At 42.5% G+C, this 19,126-nt stretch overlaps 1 protein-coding gene across 6 annotated transcripts in view; it reads right to left on the reverse strand.

Annotated features, from left to right (window-relative positions):
* Window positions 1-121: 121 nt before the first annotated feature.
* The window catches only part of LOC132461898 (voltage-gated potassium channel subunit beta-2-like), a 33,339-nt gene continuing 14,334 nt past the window's right edge, over window positions 122-19,126 (reverse strand). For 3 of the 6 annotated variants that reach the window (XM_060057389.1, XM_060057397.1, XM_060057414.1), the window contains 14 exons: window positions 13,488-13,531; window positions 13,246-13,283; window positions 13,001-13,080; window positions 11,484-11,528; window positions 11,076-11,120; window positions 10,867-10,910; window positions 10,617-10,703; window positions 9,541-9,585; window positions 8,193-8,278; window positions 7,090-7,210; window positions 6,612-6,706; window positions 5,559-5,679; window positions 4,054-4,142; window positions 122-3,166 (listed from right to left, as the gene is read on the reverse strand). In XM_060057389.1, coding sequence (XP_059913372.1) covers window positions 3,077-3,166; window positions 4,054-4,142; window positions 5,559-5,679; window positions 6,612-6,706; window positions 7,090-7,210; window positions 8,193-8,278; window positions 9,541-9,585; window positions 10,617-10,703; window positions 10,867-10,910; window positions 11,076-11,120; window positions 11,484-11,528; window positions 13,001-13,080; window positions 13,246-13,283; window positions 13,488-13,531 — 1,030 coding nt within the window. In that variant the 3' untranslated portion in view covers window positions 122-3,076. The remainder of the gene's footprint in view (window positions 3,167-4,053; window positions 4,143-5,558; window positions 5,680-6,611; window positions 6,707-7,089; window positions 7,211-8,192; window positions 8,279-9,540; window positions 9,586-10,616; window positions 10,704-10,866; window positions 10,911-11,075; window positions 11,121-11,483; window positions 11,529-13,000; window positions 13,081-13,245; window positions 13,284-13,487; window positions 13,532-19,126) is intronic. The other 3 variants (XM_060057430.1, XM_060057406.1, XM_060057421.1) reach the window with 1 other exon arrangement.

The raw sequence follows: 19,126 nt of genomic DNA on the forward strand, positions 1-19,126 counted from the left end.
AATCCAAAAGGGTAAATCTGAAAACACTTGGATACTTTTTTTTTTGGGGTAAAATTAGGCAAATGAAGGCTAAGACAAACTAAATCAAAGTCCAACCACGTATATAATAAACCACAGAAAATTTAGACAGTGAGACAATCTTTATTTTCATTTTTTATTTTAACATTTCCTTGTACAATCTGTACACGACAATAAAGTCAACAATTCATAACTGAATCAATTGCAAATAAAGAAAAAATGAATGCATAAAAAACATAAGGAAAATATAAGTAATATATTTATAGAGGAAGGGCGCGAGAGAACATAGATGTAAATGGCCCATAAAGATCTGTAAAATACATATTTAAAATTATGAAATCAAAATGTACAACATTTTATCATAGTCTCTTGATGCATAGCCTATGTGTTTAGAGCAGTGAACAGCAGTGGCTTGTGTGTATTTAGTCATCCCATGACTACCTTGTAGCCATCTTGGTTCTAGACGTAAGCTCGTGGGGAACTTAATGCGTAAGATAGGCGCTATTAGTGAATAAGGGGCGTTGGCTGCCTATCATCAGAGAGCCACCCTGTGTAGGAGAAGATCATATGCTTATGACTATCTTGTATCAGCTCTGAATGTAGAAAGTGTTTCATTCATTGTTTTGCTGCATAACCATGATGTATATACTCATGTGTTGGTCAATCAAGCCATTTAAAAACATAATCATAGAAATTGAAATTAAAGTCGTTGATACCAGTCCTACATTGTCAAGATCTAAGCGGTACTCCAGTCTTCCTGCTGTTGCTGCACTTGGGATTAATTGTTATTTCTCGGGATTTTTTTGTGTTAAGGATGAAGAAAAAATACAGAACCAAAGAAACATTTTTTTTCCATGTGTTGAAAGCGTCCCTCCCCAGTTGTTAGTCCCGGAACACCAAGAGGTACAGCACAACAGGTGGCCACCCGGGGGTCCTCATTGGTTTTGTATGAATAATGGAATGAATAACTTATGTTCCATACATCCTGTATAACATCTCTATATGTTCTAGGTTGAGAAAAATGTTGTTACTATTTTCACTTTTGAAGTGATGTTCAACGATAATTAGTGAAATTAGTCCTGCATATTTTCTGTTTAATAAAATAAATAATGATCAGTTTACCCCCCTAAAAAAATCTGAATATAAAGACACAAAATTAAGTCAAGCGCACCATGAAAAATATGGTTCATACAGCGGTCAACCAGCAGAGGGCAACAAATCCAAAGGAAATATCTAAAGATGCAATTCTCCGTCTCCCGTTAACGACCTGTATTTAATCATTTTTTATCTTCTAGAATGCAGGTAACCATCGTGTCAAGAGAAGATGATCCACTGTATTTGTTTCACATTTCCAATGGGCAAAAAGACTTATCTGTCCTGCCACAACATCATCATCTCTATCATTACGTGATCCTCACTGCTTCTATCGCTCACAACAGTTCGAGAAGGTCTTGTGAATCATCTCTTGGCAGTTCCTCCATACAGAAAACTCAACAGAGTGTGTTATTCCATGCGCATGTCAGCAGGCGTGTATTTGTGGTGGACTATTAAGGGATTAATTGTGCTTTCATTGGCATTTGTATGTGACCTCATGTCACCATATGAAATGAAGGTTAAACACATGTACACACCCTACACACATTCTGAGACAGTACTAATAGCCCACTGTTGAGACAGCATTTGCTATGCATGCTTAAATGATTGAATATTGAATAATTGACTTATTTTTTATGAAAAGACAAAAAGGTGGACTTCAAAATCCTTTTGTTAGGCGGTGCCAGATTTCCCTAGCCTGGTTCTACCAGACTCTCGTACTTCACTTCATTTGTACAGAGTACTGAAGGGAAATTCAAATTCAGCGGAAGTACCGTACTTAGGCGGGCGGAGCCAGGCTAAGATTTCCCCGTACTGGGATCAATACTATCTTATCTTAAGTGACAGGGATTGATCAACACTTAGAAAGAAGAAGCGGGTTCCAAGTCCTGGTCTATATATTTTTTGTTACTCAGGCCAATGTGTAAGCGTTAAGGCCTGGTCTACTTCAGACTGGTCTACTACCCCGTTCACTGCGCCTGTCCGTAACACGTTGTTACAGTTCGCTAGTGCTCCGCTTTGTTGAAACGGTCTCACAAAGAAAAGGATATAAAAGTTAAAAAAGCACTTCGCCTCCCCCATAGCTGTTATTCGAAGCGACAAGCGCTTGCGAAGCGGAGGCTAGCGTCTTTGTAAAGTGGCCTGTGACGGCTTTTAGCCCGGCCGTGGCGGGCTGGGAGAGAGGAAGAGGGGGAATGAAGGTGTTCAGCAGATGTACCGCCGTAAATATACAGGGGCCGGCAGATATTGCAACTAGAAAGGCCAAGGTTTGATCTTATGACTAGCGTAAAGCAAGTATAAATATAGTAACAGGAAGTGTGCGTCGCTGCTGCTGGCATTGTTAAACGGAACAGCCCTGATGTGAAGCTCAAAAGCACCACAGCCTGTTTTGGAAGTACAATACCTAGAATAAGGATGGTTGGCCTGTATGTTGGGGTTATTTGCACAATAAAACATTTAGCAAAGAGGGGTTTATACTTGGATGTATATTGGCTGCCTGTATATTGGCTTCTTACTGAGCACCACTAACCTTCCATGTGAAAGAAAGTGGTTATTTCTGAAGTACTTCAGGAATTGTTAATCGGAGGAAAACAATGCAGGGAACGTGTTTCACAGCTTTCCCTGATTATTCAACTCTTTCTTCCATTCTATGCCAGGGGATCTGGCTGTAACTGGAAATGCCCAACGCATATTCTAGACTAGAGCTCTTGTGTTAAATGTGAAAAATCAAAAGAAGCACAGAAGCAGAAATACACACGTTGCGTAGCGTGTGTGTCTCGATGATAAAACGTTATGCCTGTAGTGGATGCTCAGCCTTAAAGGACGGTTCTCCTGTTTGGTGGTCCTACATCGTTATGACCCTGTTCTCCTTCCCGCTGTTAGTTCTCCCGGTGCATTGGCTCCCCGGGGGGGGGGGGGGGGGGTGTTGGATGGTATCGGGTAGCGTCGCTCGGCTCGGTCCGGTCTAGGACCTGTAGTCCTTTTTACTGTAGGGCTTGTTCCCCAGAATGCCATCCACATCGTGCACGATGGACGAGGTGAGCTTCGGAAGAATCTGTTGAGGTAAGAACCAGACCATGGAACTTAAGAATATATTCATGGGTTTTATTTTGACTGTGACATTGGGCTCAAGCATGCCTACTCATAGCTTGGGACATTGGGGATTGACCTCAGTACTTTTCAGCTGGGGAGTCATACGCCGTGCTACCTAGCATACCTTCCTTTTCTTTAAGGTTTTTAGGGAATACATCGCAATAGAGATCTAATTTCAGTAACCCAAGGATTCTTCAAGATCGGTGACATTTATATGCAATAAAAGGTGGTGCTCTTTTTGTATACAGTGACAACTGGATACAGAGGGAACTCCAGCCTTCCTAGATGAACTATCCAGACATGATGCCCACACGGCAACTTCAGCAGATGAGGTCCAGCGCTCAGGGGGAAAGAGATTTCCCTCCCCGGCTTAAAATAGCCCTCTCTACGTCCATGAAAAAATAGTCACATGTCAATACATAACGAGGCAGATGTTTGTTGCATGTTTGCCTTGACAGATGTTTGCCTTGACAGCTAGTTCAGCTGGCGCTTTACTGCCACAGAGGGACGGGGATGTTCCCCATCCCGGCCTGCATGGTTCCACAACTTTAGTTCTCTTGTAGGAGAGCGGCAGAGGGGAACCCGGGGTTCTGGGTTCGAACCCAATTGTCTGCGGTCTAAACAATTAACAGTTTATTGTGTAGAATTGAGTAGCAAATAGCGGTGACGTTGACTGAATACCCCCACTCCTCCCTTTCTAACTACTTTGGTGGAATGTTCTGGCCTGTGTTGCGTAAGGTGCCAGTCTGTACTTCCATTGAATCCGATCATTTTATTGTTATGTTTATACTATGTTATTGTGTCTGTGGTGGAAGAGTCCAAGAGCCAACATGGCGGCCCGTGGTTTACCTGTATGGCTCCAATGTTCTCCAGAAGCTGGTCAGCACTGGAGGCCCCCAGAAGGACAGAACTGACCCCATCGTTCCTCAGGCACCAGGCTAGAGGAACAAGGCACAGAGCAGGACTAACTAGAGAAGGACTACACTCGCTGACTGGCTGACATTTAGGTTACGTATGTGTTATCAAAACACACACCCTTTTTTTTGTGATCTAGAACATTTTCCTGGATATCTGATTTGAATCAAGTGATTGTTCTGGAAATCCCTGCAATATATTTCCACCAGGTTTACCTGCAGCATCTGACGCCGACAGTGTCTGACGCTGGTATAGTGTATCTGTAATGTTAGCCAAATCAACGTCAATTCAGTTTCCAAATCTCTGACTGTGGGTTGGGGTTGGGGTTGTTTTCGGTTTACATTGATTAATGTGTGTGTTGGGCAAGAGGGAGAAACAAGACCCCTGAGGCGAGACGAAGGGATGGAGAGGGGGAAAGGGAGGAAGGAGAGACACCACTTGGGAGGGGGACATGTTGGAGGGAGGGAGGGAGGGAGGGAGGGAGAGGGAGAGGTCGGCGAGGGAAGCACATGAGGGAGAAGACCATATGTCTGAGGACGGGCCATCTGGGCTGCTGGACATGACAAACTCCACAGAGTTATCCATGGTAGAGTACTGCCGTGTAGTTGGAGCACAGTGTGTTGTAATTGTAAAAACACAACACATAAAGTGTAGTTTATGTGTAATGATGTAGTTTAGTGTATAAAATAATAGTTGAAGTACCGATAGCCAGCTCGGGGGGAGGGTGTAGTAGTACTGAGTGTATAGTAGTATAGTAGTAGTACCGATAGCGAGCTGGGGGAGGGTGTATAGTAGTATAGTTGTAGTACCGATAGCGAGCTGGGGGAGGGTGTATAGTAGTATAGTTGTAGTACCGATAGCGAGCTGGGGGAGGGTGTATAGTAGTATAGTAGTAGTACCGATAGCGAGCTGGGGGAGGGTGTATAGTAGTATAGTAGTAGTACCGATAGCGAGCTGGGGGAGGGTGTATAGTAGTATAGTAGTAGTACCGATAGCGAGCTGGGGGAGGGTGTATAGTAGTATAGTAGTAGTACCGATAGCGAGCTGGGGGAGGGTGTATAGTAGTATAGTTGTAGTACCGATAGCGAGCTGGGGGAGGGTGTATAGTAGTATAGTTGTAGTACCGATAGCGAGCTGGGGGAGGGTGTATAGTAGTATAGTAGTAGTACCGATAGCGAGCTGGGGGAGGGTGTATAGTAGTATAGTTGTAGTACCGATAGCGAGCTGGGGGAGGGTGTATAGTAGTATAGTTGTAGTACCGATAGCGAGCTGGGGGAGGGTGTATAGTAGTATAGTTGTAGTACCGATAGCGAGCTGGGGGAGGGTGTATAGTAGTATAGTAGTAGTACCGATAGCGAGCTGGGGGAGGGTGTATAGTAGTATAGTAGTAGTACCGATAGCGAGCTGGGGGAGGGTGTATAGTAGTATAGTTGTAGTACCGATAGCGAGCTGGGGGAGGGTACATCCCAGGCGCTCAGCGATGGCCAGCAGTTCCTTCAGCTTGGCCTGCTGGCGACGGCCCTCTTCACTCAGAATCTTGTCCTTCATCCACTGGTAACCCTGGAAACACAGTATATAAACACTAACAATGTTTAGATTTAATGTACATCGTTGTGTGTATGTACTGTATATATATGCATATTATTCTATATTTCACCTGTGGTTATTCCTAACTGTATTGTGTGTTTAGGGGATTTGGGGGTTTCTGTAGCTATCGGCATGTGCTACAGATGTATCAAGGTCATTTTATTAAAAAGAAGAATCATAGATATATAAATTAATCTTTCACATTTTCACTTTTAGTACAGAGTTTAGTGGAACTCTTTGAGACTACAACAAACCAAATAACTAAAGATCACAACTGTTCAGCCAACTGTTAAAGATGTCTAGTGACAGCACTCCTAACCAGTCGAGTGAAATGATCATCCACTTAGATTTCAAAAGACCAATTTTTGATGTCCTTTCTCTGAAATGATGAGTCAACTTTTCATGTCCTTTCTCTGAAATGATGAGTCATCACAATGTGTTTTATCAGAAGAACTGTGCACTGTTAAATGCCAAAGTTGACTGAGTCATCAAATTAAGAGGTGCTATCTATCTTAGATGGACAAACATAATCGTGTGAGTTGGAATATTTAGCTTGCAGTAATAAATCTATCTTTGTGTTTGCATGAGCTCTGAGCTCTATTTGTATTAAATTTAATAAGTATAAGTATAATAATTGAAAGGCTGTCACACAAATAGTGGGAATGTTCTCCCATAGTCACGGTAGATGAAAACATCAAAAAACATAAGACTAACCTAGATCAACATAAATACAATTAAATAAAACAATAGTATTGCAAATAATTGCAATTGCAATAGAGAAGAATTTAGAAGAACTATGGAAACAAAAAGCATTAATGGTAATGTTAATATAAATATCTGTTTCTGATTGGCCAGCTGATCATAATAACGAGTTATTCAATTGGCTCCGAGTTGAGGGGGCGTACCTTGAGGGATGCCCGGGAGAAGGCGGGCACGCCGCTGGTGTACTTCCCAGAGATGATTCCACATGCCAGGGGAGACCATGTCATGGCTCCCACCCCTGCAGCCACGCACGCACACACACACACACACACACACACACACACACACACACACACACACACACACACACACACACACACACACACACACACACACACACACACACACACACACACATAGTGCTGCCTCGTATGAATAATATAAATAAGATATATAACATAAAACACACACTCACAGATTTATTTATATATAAATATACATGACTTTTTCAATTTGATCCATAATTAATATTACGTTACATTATATAGTTCAGAGTAGAGTGTACCCAGATGTTTTGAAAGGGTATCAAGCTCTCTCCATTAAATAAACATGTGTCTTGATAACATCACTTTATTGCTGTGCCTTGTTCTACGGCTGTGGGTCCTTTCTCGGGCCTCTCACCTATCTTGTGATAGAGCTCCGGCAGCTGCACCTCCACCTTCTCCCTCTGGAACATGTGGTACTCAGCCTGCTCACAGATGGGCGGGATCAGGTTGAACTGCCGCGCCACAGAGTACGCCTCCTGGAAACACACACACACACACACACACACACACACACACACACACACACACACACACACACACACACACACACACACACACACACACACACACACACACACACACACACACACACACACACACACACAGAAGGACCATCAGAACACACATAGTGACCATGATCGAGGCAAGCCTGTGGTTCTTTGCTTTATGTCATTCCCTGTCTTTTCTAGGTCTTTGCTGGGCGGAGGGTTGCAAAACGTTTTTTGCAATAAACAAACACAGAAAAACAGTCAAAGGTTAAAATAGTGTCATTAATCATAATGACACAATAATTTGCTGTCTTCTAAAGATGAACAACATCAACCACCCTTCGCCACAAAGTGGTGTTTTATTATTAGGTGAGTGCTTTCCTTATTGTACAATAGAGTTTTGGGACCCTACCCCTTCCACAATTGTTCACCTAGAGAATAGTTTGGAATCGCGCACTACCATTCAAATTAGTTTTACATATTGTAATCTTTTTAAGATATTCTTTTAAAATATTTTTTTTTACCAAGGAATTCAATGGGATTTACCCATTCTCTGACACTTCAACTACTTTAGACTTTGTAACTTTGTCAATTTTGAACCATTAACCTTAACCAAAACAGTTGAATAACCAACACACTTTGATCTTCAAATATATTTATCAAACCGATTTTCAATATCATTTATACGTTTTTTTCAGAATCAACAGTTTAATTTCATACCCGCTTTGTATACTTTCAGTTGGTCTTCAATTGAAGCTAGAGATTTTTTAAATAGTGGCTAAGTCAAAATTGTTTACTCCATTTAGACTTTGTTCAGATCTTTTCACTTGATTTAAGCCATTAAAAAAAAAAAAAACGTTTTAAACTATGTGGCTTAATTAAAACATATTTTCGACCTCACTTTGCGTTACAGCACTCACCACATTTTCTGCAGGAAATGCATTTTCTAATTCTATTTGGATATTCTCACCATGATCTCCATTGCGCTCCAGCGCGACGTGCCCCAGTACATCGCCATCCCCTGGTTGATCACATGGGTCATGGCCCTCACCGTCTCTGCCAATCACAACAGATTACACACAAAGAGAATCAGCTATTGGTCAGATACCTTGTTTATAATACAGGACACATCCAGTTTGTTGGTGGATGAAAATCCCAGCAAACACATTTAGGACTGAGAGAGAAAGAAAGAGATACAGAAAGAAATAAAGCAAGGCAGAATGAAAGAGAACCTCAACAATCTGAAAATATAAGGAGAACTGTTCAAAGCAGGGAAAGAAATGTCAATGGGATCAACAGGCAGGAAGACTGAAGAACATGAAAAACAGATTCTCATCTGAATCTTAGGTCTGCCTGCTCACAAGTTGGTTATGTTCAGAGGCAATGGGGTGTAACACACAGTTATGCATGAGAAGGTATAGAGGTCATCACACCAGGTATCCACATCCCTGTCAGTTTGTCAGGGTTGAAGAGCATCTTGCAGGTTGCATTCCTGGTTAACCAATTTGGGATGGCTATGTAGCAAATTGAATAAAAAGCAATAGTATTCTTTTGAGAAAATAGTTAAAAAATATTTCTTTAGACTGTTCGCTACAAAAACAAGTCCAGTGTTAATTCCAGTAAAACATATTTGAGTGGCTTACCTGCAAGCTACTCTATAATGCTCTATAATAAAGTTCTTGTTCGTCTAAAGACAAAGAATACGAAGAATAAGATTGCTCTGTCTGTGAAAACATGTCGTCAAGACCTGCTTTAATAACCGAGGACAGCAGAATAGAGGAGAATGAGTTCTTCCTTTATTATGTTTTTTTATCTTCAAAATCATCGCCCAAGAGAAGATGTTTCATTACAAAAACATGCTGTTCTTTGAGAACATGCAGGATGATTCGTATCGCTCCCTGTGAGGGGAGCGTTGGGTTGTTGGAACAAAATGACCAGGGACCGACTGATGCAGATGGTATCAACGAGCATCGGATATGGTGTTGAGTGAGACAATATGAACATACTCCTCTCAAAACGGCATATTCAATATTATTAATTGCAGTGGGACGATAAGATCGGGGTAGGATCAAACGGTTGTAAACTGGGCGGGCTGCAGTCTGGGGGGGAGGGGTGTACATTACCGTCAATTTATAGACACAATAAATAAATCCCTTGAAGGAGCGGCACCGATGTTACTATTGGGGGAGGGAGGGGGCGCATTCCAGCATTTTATGGGATCCATAGAGGGATGAACGAAGGAGAGGAGGGAGAGTCTACTCCTAAACGTCTGCCATAAAATGCTTCCTCATAGGGGGGTGGCTGAGGGTACCAAGTACCTTCTATGACGAACTTTCTGGACCTAGGTGTGTGAAATGGATCTCCTGGACGAAACAAAAGGAAAGAAAAATAAAGTGAGATTGGGGAATTGGTGGGTGACCCTGGGGTTCATAGTTGACCTTGGGGTTACCTTTGCCTTTGTCAGGTCACAGGTGAGCAACAGGTGGCTGGTGGGCTTGAACTTTACCAAGCAGACAGCCACCTTGATGGACTACCAACTTATGCCTCGTTTCCGCAGTGCAGTTCAGTTCGGTGCAGCTTGGTCCGCTTATATTGGCGTTTCCACTGCTAAAAGTTGGGTAGGGTCCCAATTTTCGGTACTCCTCCGTTGGGGTACCAAGCGGTCTGAAAGGGTGCTCTAAAGGTGGAGCTACACACGCTGTCCGTTGATTCTTCTTAATTGAATTTATTAGCAGGCTACACTGTGTCGCGCTGCTATGATGTCACGATGCTCACGTAGCTGCCGCGGCTATCGCCATCTGGCTTAAAACCCGCCCTAGCATAAGGGTACTGTCGGCCGTGGAAACGCGAGCCAGATTTAGCGTAACCGAGCAGTCCCGCTCCGAGCCGCACCACACCGAACCACACTGCTCGGTGAAAACGAGGCAAAATACCAACAAACCTGTTGTCCTACATTGTACCAGGGCTTCAGGGCTCTGCTCTGCTGGTGTTTTCAGGGGAATAACTTTGAGGGTCGGCAGTCCCAGAACAAAGACTTCAACAGTTACATTTGTCAAGGTTGCGCATCGGTCAGGTTGACTGCACCCCAACCAGCTTCGGCAGGCCAGTAGAGGGAATCGTACCACCCCCCCCACACCCATGTATTGGATCCCATGGAATAAGTATTCCCGGCCTTGGGTGTAATAATGCTTGCACATTGACACATAACATCTTGTTATAAGTTGTAGATAGGAGTTGCTGGGGCGCATGGCATCTGTGCCGTAAACAAGTTGTAAACACCACCAACCACCGGGTGGAGAGCTCTCTCTGGCCCTGGATCTCTGCCGTATAAAGAGATATCTGGACGTCTGAGGCTGGTTGCGTCAAATGCATCTGTTAACATACATGACCCTACCTTCCATGGGTGTGTTGGGATCCGGCCGGTTGGCAAAGACCACGTCCACATACTCCAGCTGAAGTCTTTCTAGGGACGCCCTCAGACCTACGTTATGGAAGGAAAACAAAGATCATATTACCCAGTGTTGCCTTGCCATTGCTGGCCGTTTGCCATCAATTTCAGGGTGTCCTGTTACACGCCACCAAACGAAATACAATGACTATTAGATTTCTTGTTGCATTAGAATGATCATCTGGAAACGTTTCACCTTCAATGATGTGTTTCCTAGACAAGCCTCTTTCTGTTTCCGCCCTGTGAAAACAGTCAGAAAGAAAGAAACTCATTTTAACTGGCTTTGAATACAAAACAATGAGAGAAATTACCATAACTTCTGTGAGCATGAAGCTATACCAAACTGCCTGACAGCAACACATTTCAAGAAAAAAACTACAAATTAAAACAGAACAGAGTACATACTTTCCTCCCCAGAAAATCTTGGTTGTGATGACTAAACTGGAGCGCCTGTGTGTGAAAACAAAGTTGACTCATAAAACGTTTTCATACCTTTTGTTAGGTAGTAAAGGTTATCTTATCATGCAGACTGCCATGTCGTTATTTTTTTCATCACTGTTCCAAATGTTCCTATTTATACGGGACATCAGGTGAACATTCATACTTCAGGTGCACAATAATTCACCAGATGCTTCTCTTCGGATTCTACACCATTGATAAGGTTAATGATTATCCTCTTATCATTCATCCAAAACAGGTCAATGAATGAATGGCATTAGTTCAAAATCTCTCCTGTTACAATGAATAAACATCCCATGATGAGTGAAAAGGGATTCCATATTCTCTATGTATGAATGAGGCTGATCACCCTACCTCCATCCCTTCTTTTTGATAATCCTTCCCAAGACAAGCTCAGCCCTGTGAAAGAGAGATTTAAATTATTGGCCAGGTTTGTGTGTGTGTGTGTGTGTGTCTGTGTGTATATGTTTGTGTGTGGTGATATGGTTATAATCACTTTATAGGTTGGTTGTTTGGTCATTTTTGTTCTTCTGCTCATAAATCCTGTCTCTCACACACACACAAACACACACACACACACACACACACACACACACACACACACACACACACACACACACACACACACACACACACACACACACACACACACACACACACACAGACCCCCCCCCCCCCCCCCACACACACACACACATGCACCCACACACACACACACACACACACCTTCATAGATTTCACTAACAATTGTATTTGCCTCAACTGGATAATTACGATTTCCCCAGAGTTTAAATTGAGCCGACTGCTGCAAATTCTCCTCAACGATTTCCTGTGCTGCTTTGTAAATTGTGTACCCACCATTGGAAGGTCTTTCAATGGTTTAATGCCCTATGTTAAGGATTGGGTCCTTAAAGCCCATTATAGCAACATTGCTGTGACATGCATTAACCCCAAAAGTTTTGTCAGTGTCCTGGGAGATGGACAATGATCTGATTTAGAATGCCAAACACGTCTATCACCATCCACCTCTCCTCCCCTCTATCAACCTATCCACGCCAGTGTTGTTTTTGGCAGGCATTTTAGATTTAGTTTTAGTCTTAGTCTTTTTGACGAAATGCTTCTTAGTTTTAGTCCCATTTTAGTCATTTCTATCTTTGAAAGTTTTAGTCTAGTTTAAGTCTGACGAAAACTCAAAAGGTTTTAGTCTAGTTTTAGTCCGACGAAAACTCGTCGGACTGTCGCACTCGTCGCACACGGCACACTCGTGTGTGCCGTGTGCGTGCAGGCGCAGCTGCGCGCGAGCGAGGCTTTTAGTGTGTGATGGGGGCGTGACTGTTAGGACAAGCAGCTGGCTCCATTTCTCCATTTCTTTTCCGCATATTATAGTTGGCGGGAAAAAAGCATGTTTTGAAACTTTGTTCGTCCACTCACTAACAATTTAGTCTCGTCTAGTTCTCGTCTGACGAAAATGTCTACATTTTTCGTCACATTTTAGTCTTTATATGGCTTTGGTGACGTTCGTCTTAGTCTCATTTTCGTCATGGAAAAAAGGGGTCTGACGACGTCATTTTCGTTTTCGTCTTGCCTGACGAAAACAACACTGATCCACGCCTGTGTCCGTCTACGTCTATCCTTCTGTTTATTAGCATACATCCATAACTCTGTGTGCGTGAGTGGGTGTGCGTGTGTGCACACCTGCGTGTGTACATGCGTGTCTGTGAGTGTGTGTGTTTATGCGAGTGTGTGTCTGAGAGTCTATGTGTCTGCGTGAATATGTGTGTTTCTGTGTGTGTAAGCATGTGTGTTTCCTGTATATGTATCCGGCGTTTTCCTGTCCGGGGTGTATGATGGGTTGCCGGTGCGAAACTCACTTCCCGGCAGCGTAAACCTCTGCGGTGTCGAACAGGTTGATGCCGTTGTCATAGGCCAGCGTCAGCAGCTCCTCCGCCATCTTGAGAGACAAAAACAACCTAATTCATTTTTCATCTGACTCGTACCACATGTCGTATGAGGAAATGTGAGACTCTTTATAATGTTCGGTAAAATTCATGTTTCTCTGACCGGCTTTCCATATCGGAATGAGAATTGTGATTAAATTACTCATTTTTTATCCTACCTCATCTGATATCTGGCCCCCAAACGTCACCCATGTCCCTGCAACAAAGAGAAGAAGAAAGTGGTTACAGAGACAGAGAAGAAGAAAGTGGTTAGAGAGAGAGAGAGAGAGAGAGAGAGAGAGAGAGAGAGAGAGAGAGAGAGAGAGCGAGAGAGAGAGAGAGAGAGAGAGAGAGAGAGAGAGAGAGAGAGAGAGAGAGAGAGAGGGAGAGGGGGAGGGAGAGAGAGAGAGAGCTAGCTCACCTAATCCAAGACAGGAGACCCGTAATCCAGATTTCCCAAGATTTCTGCAAGAAAGAAATATATTACACTCTTCAGTTAAGACATCCAAACTCTACATGTATCATTATCTTTTTTTACAAAGCATTTGTGAAAGTGAGAATAATCCAAACTCAAAACGAATATAGAGTATAGTTGGAGGTAGTACTGTAGGTACTAAAGAAGGAGTGAACTTGGTTTCAAGGGAAATAGCATGACAATTACTGGCAACCGATCAACTTCCTAACTGTCCCGATTTGTTAAAAAAATTATTGAATGCTTTCTCAGTACTAAATTGTATGTTAACCTCTGTTTGAATTAAAGGTTGGAAAAGGGATATAATTTCAGTGACTTTTCCGAAGGCATACTTATGCAACATGTGTTAGTGTTGTTTATGTTGTTTATGTTTTAGTGTCTATTTTCTCTGATAGCGATATGTTGAATTTAACATATTTTTTGTAGTTAATTAGCTAGCCAGTATTTCTCTCTTCTCTTCTCTATATGTTTAAAAAGGAGCATAAATTACAACTGCAGATATTATTTTGTATTCAGCAATGTGCCAAGGTATGCCGAACTTCATTCAGGAAACCATATTTTTATTCCCCTCATTTAACTCAAAAGACTGCAATGGTGTCCGAACTCCTAAATCTAACCTACAGCACCTTTAAGTGTGATGGCTATTATAGCAAGCCAAAATAAGGTGACAATCAGTAAAGGTGGCATAAAGAGTGAAAGAATGAGGATACTTCTGTATAATAATAATCATTTGATTATTCATTGTTCTTCAAGTTTCCTGATAATGTCCAGTATAAGTAAACAAAATCATATTCATTTTTTTCGAATTACACTACAAAGTCCAATTGCTATGGATACACAAATCCAATTCTTTGACTCTCTTTTCTTTGGCTCGCACAATGTAGACCAACACCAGTGAACCCCAAACATGTCCGACCCTGAGTCCGACAGAAGCGTGTCTCTATTCACAGCTCACTGGACCACAACACCTACATCTCCCAATCCTGAAAGTTGATTACATGCCATTGTACCAGCACTCCCACTCTCACTCTCTCTCTTTTCAGCTAAAATGCTTCAGCTTGAATGCATTCAAACATTCAAAAGCTAGATGTACCCAGTGGCCTTCAAGGATGTGTAATAGAAATACCTTGGGTTGGGTGAAGCCACGAGAACACAAAAGACACTGTGAGGTTCCTTGATGGGATTGAAGAAGAAAAAACACGCTGGCTGACTTCAACCATCAGCTGGAGGAAGAGTGCATGGAACATTCTAGGACAGCCTTTGTGGTGCTTCTGCGTGTGTTTGTGTTTTTGTGTGTGTGTGTGTGTGTGTGTGTGTGTGTGTGTGTGTGTGTGTGTGTGTGTGTGTGTGTGTGTGTGTGTGTGTGTGTGTGTGTGTGTGTGTGTGTGTGTGAGTATGAATGCTGAGTGACTTGAAGGTTGTGTGCTCGAAAAATGATCACACAAAATGAATAACCCAATAAAAGATAAAAATAAATTAATTAATTAACCACACTCACACCCCAAACACAAAAAGCTGGAATAGGGAAAAAGAAGGGAAACTACAAAAAAAATATTTTCTGAAATTTTTAAGAATAATCCCAAAAACTAGCTTCTCAATCAGGAAATGCTGACGAGTCAACGAGCAAAACTTTAACGCGATATTCCAGCAACAAGCAACATTTCACAGCTATCTTTCGAAATATTCTTTATGATTTAATAAAGTGTGTGAGCTATAATAGTAGGCCAATGGCCCCAAGCTATCTCTGGAGTGGTTTGTGTCTGAAACAGGCTCCTGAAGAGGTGTTGATAATGTGAGTCTAAAACCCACACACAAACACACACGCATCGTTTTTTCTAACACACTGGCACTGTTGATTGACAGCTGGCTGTATCACTTCTACTCCACATTGTATCACCACTTATTAGCATACAATATACCATGCATACAAGCATGGGCATTTCTCCTTGTAATACCATTTGTATTAATTTATAAGTATATACAATATATAATAGCATGTGCATTTATTTTTGTAATACCATTCGTATTAATATATCAGTTTATACGTTAAATAATATATACTAGCATTTATTTTTGTATTTATACAGTAGCCTTTTACTATTTTATATAACGATGTGCAACCATGAACACACACACACAAACACCTTTTGGCAACCACCTAAAGGATACGCAATCAGTCCTGTGAAAGTGACGACCGACTGTGTTCACCGCATGTGTGCGAGTGTCTGTAACATGACCTTCACACCTTTTCTTTGTGAAGTTCGGACCAAGAACGTGCGCTGTGACAGGGGATTGAAGCCAGCCGCAGAGAACCTTTTTGTTTGGTTTATAAACGTGCCACATTCTCCAAGTAGTGATGAGTAGATCCAGGCACTTAAACATCAACAAGAAGCGAATGACATTCATTTCATTTAAAAATAGACACAGTGTGAAATGTGTTCTTAAACATCACACAGTCTACGGGTACAAACATCCACACAAGGCTCACGTGCACACACACACACACACACACACACACACACACACACACACACACACACACACACACACACACACACACACACACACACACACACACACACACACACACACACACACACACACACACACACACACTCTCACTCTCTCTCTCAGGTCTGGACAGGATCACCCATTCACATAATCACCATTCCCCTGTGGGTCTCAGCAGATGTGATGCCCCTTCTGGGGGAGCCACAGTTTCTTGGAGCGTAAACAAAGGGCCCCCAGGGCCATGGTTCATACCAGTGTAGAGACTGAGTTGTGGCTGCAGCCTTCCAATGGCTTATGAAGTGGCCTATTGCAACATACTGGTCCCATCCCAGAATGGAGCAAGCTTGGCATCATTATGTCTCCACATATGATTGATACGTTAGTACTGATACTGAGCCACATAACTACCCTGGTGGTCTCTTTAGCAAACATAGGTGGGGTGATAAGCATCGTGTATTGCCTGGCCAGATTATGTTTAGCGTTGTTTTAATTGACACTGTCCTTGCGTGCGATCACAATGTGAAGTGTTTAAAGTCAGTGAGCTGTCATGATGTGTGTACACTCCAGGGGTCATTTTTACAGGCCATTCAACATTTGTGATATTTCTTTTTATGGCACAGCAGCCCCATGCAGCACATTGGTTGCAGTTGCATCTGGTCTGCCAGAGGGACTGCATCAGATCAATGTGCATTTGATTGAATTTAAATTCCAATAAATTCTTTGCCCAGACCTTAACCTTAGTTACAGTCTCAGAGAGCTTCACAGGCCACATTATACAACATGGTCCTAAGACCAAGCTCTCTGCAGGACAAGGAAAAGTTCCCTTAATCAAGATCGAAACCCAGAGAAGGAACAAAGGTGTGCAATAGGTAGGCAAAAGGGGATTTACCTTCCTCACCGGCCATGCTTCCAACTCAAACTGCCTCATTCCTTTTCCCCCTCCATCCTTAGGACACATTGTATATCAACCACAACCATTGCTAGATGATGTCAATCTTTGTTCATGTAAATAGTGGTTCTTCTCGTCCGTCTAGCGAGTAATGGAGTAGCATACGGACACGGATATCTCCACCCGGGAGTGATTGTCCTCCCACTCCTGAATTATTACCTTATAAGTATCCCCTATGATTAATTTCAGACTTCCCTTTTTGAAAAGCATTTGTGAGATGCTAATACATGCCTTTCCCTTTCATTGTGTGAGTGTGTGAGTGCGAGAGAGAGATAGGAACTGGATGACGTTTCACTCCTTTTCATTTAACATTTCTATGATAACCAATCAATGATCAAACTAAACAATACAACCTCAGGTAACCTAATGTCTCAGGCAGTTCCCTACGTGTGCTAGGAAAAAAACACACAAATTCCCGGCAAGACTAATAAACGGCCTCACAAGATCATTTATATAGAAAAAAACATGAGTACGACATTTAATACAACTAATGGTTAGATTGTGTTCAACTACACTGTATTCTTTACAGAATGGGACACACAACTATACTAATTTAGACCATCTTTCATTTTAAAGAGCTAGCCCAGCTAGTAGTTAATTCCCCCCCACACACACACACACACACACACACACACACACACACACACACACACACACACACACACACACACACACACACACACACACACACACACACACACACACACACACACACACACACACACACACACAATTTGGAACATTTTGGACATTTTGGAGTCTGGCTTGACGGTGGTATGGTCTAAGGTGTTCCATTCCTAAATGAAAGGTAATGGCCCTGAACCTTAATGTCTGAGCAAGAATTGGAGGATATGCATGGTATGCATGGGGTACTAGCGATATCTTTCAACATTTAGTGCTGTGGGACACACAGGTGACAAGCTGAACAACACTATGGTTACTCTTCCACCAAGCACCATGTCAGCACATTTATTTTAACAGGAAGAATTTTTGCAGCAAAGTGAGATCCAACAAGAGAAATTGTGCATCCCAGTGTCAGATATGGACGTCAGGCCTGTGTTCCATTCTTGCACATCCGTTCACAAAAGTCCCATTGAAACAACGTGCATAACAAAGGCTACGGATTGGTCAGAAGAAAAAATTCACCAGATTTGTTTTTAGATCACTCAAGAGCAAAAAAAAAAAAGCATCTACCCAATCCAAAAATGGAGGGCAATGATGAGGAGAGCTGAACATAGGAAAAAGGTAGTGAGTTATGCGTGTGAGGCTGTTATTAATGCGGTTGAAGATGATAGGAGGCGGAAGCAGGATATTCTCTGTACAAATCACAGACATGCATATGGAGATTAAATCCATGTGTGTTTGCATATTGATATTCAAAGAGACATGCAAGCAACACAACATACACAGACACACACACAGACACACACACACACACACACACACACACACACACACACACACACACACACACACACACACACACACACACACACACACACACATCATAAAGTTATAGAGTATGCATGCAGGAGTGCATATATAAACTTCAGTCCTCCACATACTAATAATAATGCACACTGATGCACGCAAATGCACGTGCATTTGACAAATAATGGCCAAACAAATATTAGGCATGCCCAACTGCTTTGTGAACACCCCCCCACACACACACACACACACACACACACACACACACACACACACACACACACACACACACACACACACACACACACACACACACACACACACACACACACACACACACACACACACACAAAAGGGGCATCAAACAAACACACAGAGAAATAGTGTAGGCATCCAAACACACATGCACAAACACACATCCACACACACACACACACGCAAACACACACACAACAAATCCAAGTGAAATGGCATTTCCCAAACAAATATTTGTAACGCTTGAATTCTCAGACAAATCCTGCTGCGTCAGAACACAGCCATGTGGGAAAGCCCAGCTGCTGTCTGACTTTTCTGATGGCTTCCCTTGTAAGGAACTTCCAGAGGTTTCCGTGGCTGGGAAACAAAGGCCAGTCGCAAGGTAGCTGGAAGAACGACAAGTCGCTAGGAAATGTTAACCAGGAGCTGACATTTAAAATGG

This window comes from Gadus macrocephalus, chromosome 1 (assembly GCF_031168955.1).
Source record: "Gadus macrocephalus chromosome 1, ASM3116895v1".
Taxonomy (NCBI): domain Eukaryota; kingdom Metazoa; phylum Chordata; class Actinopteri; order Gadiformes; family Gadidae; genus Gadus; species Gadus macrocephalus.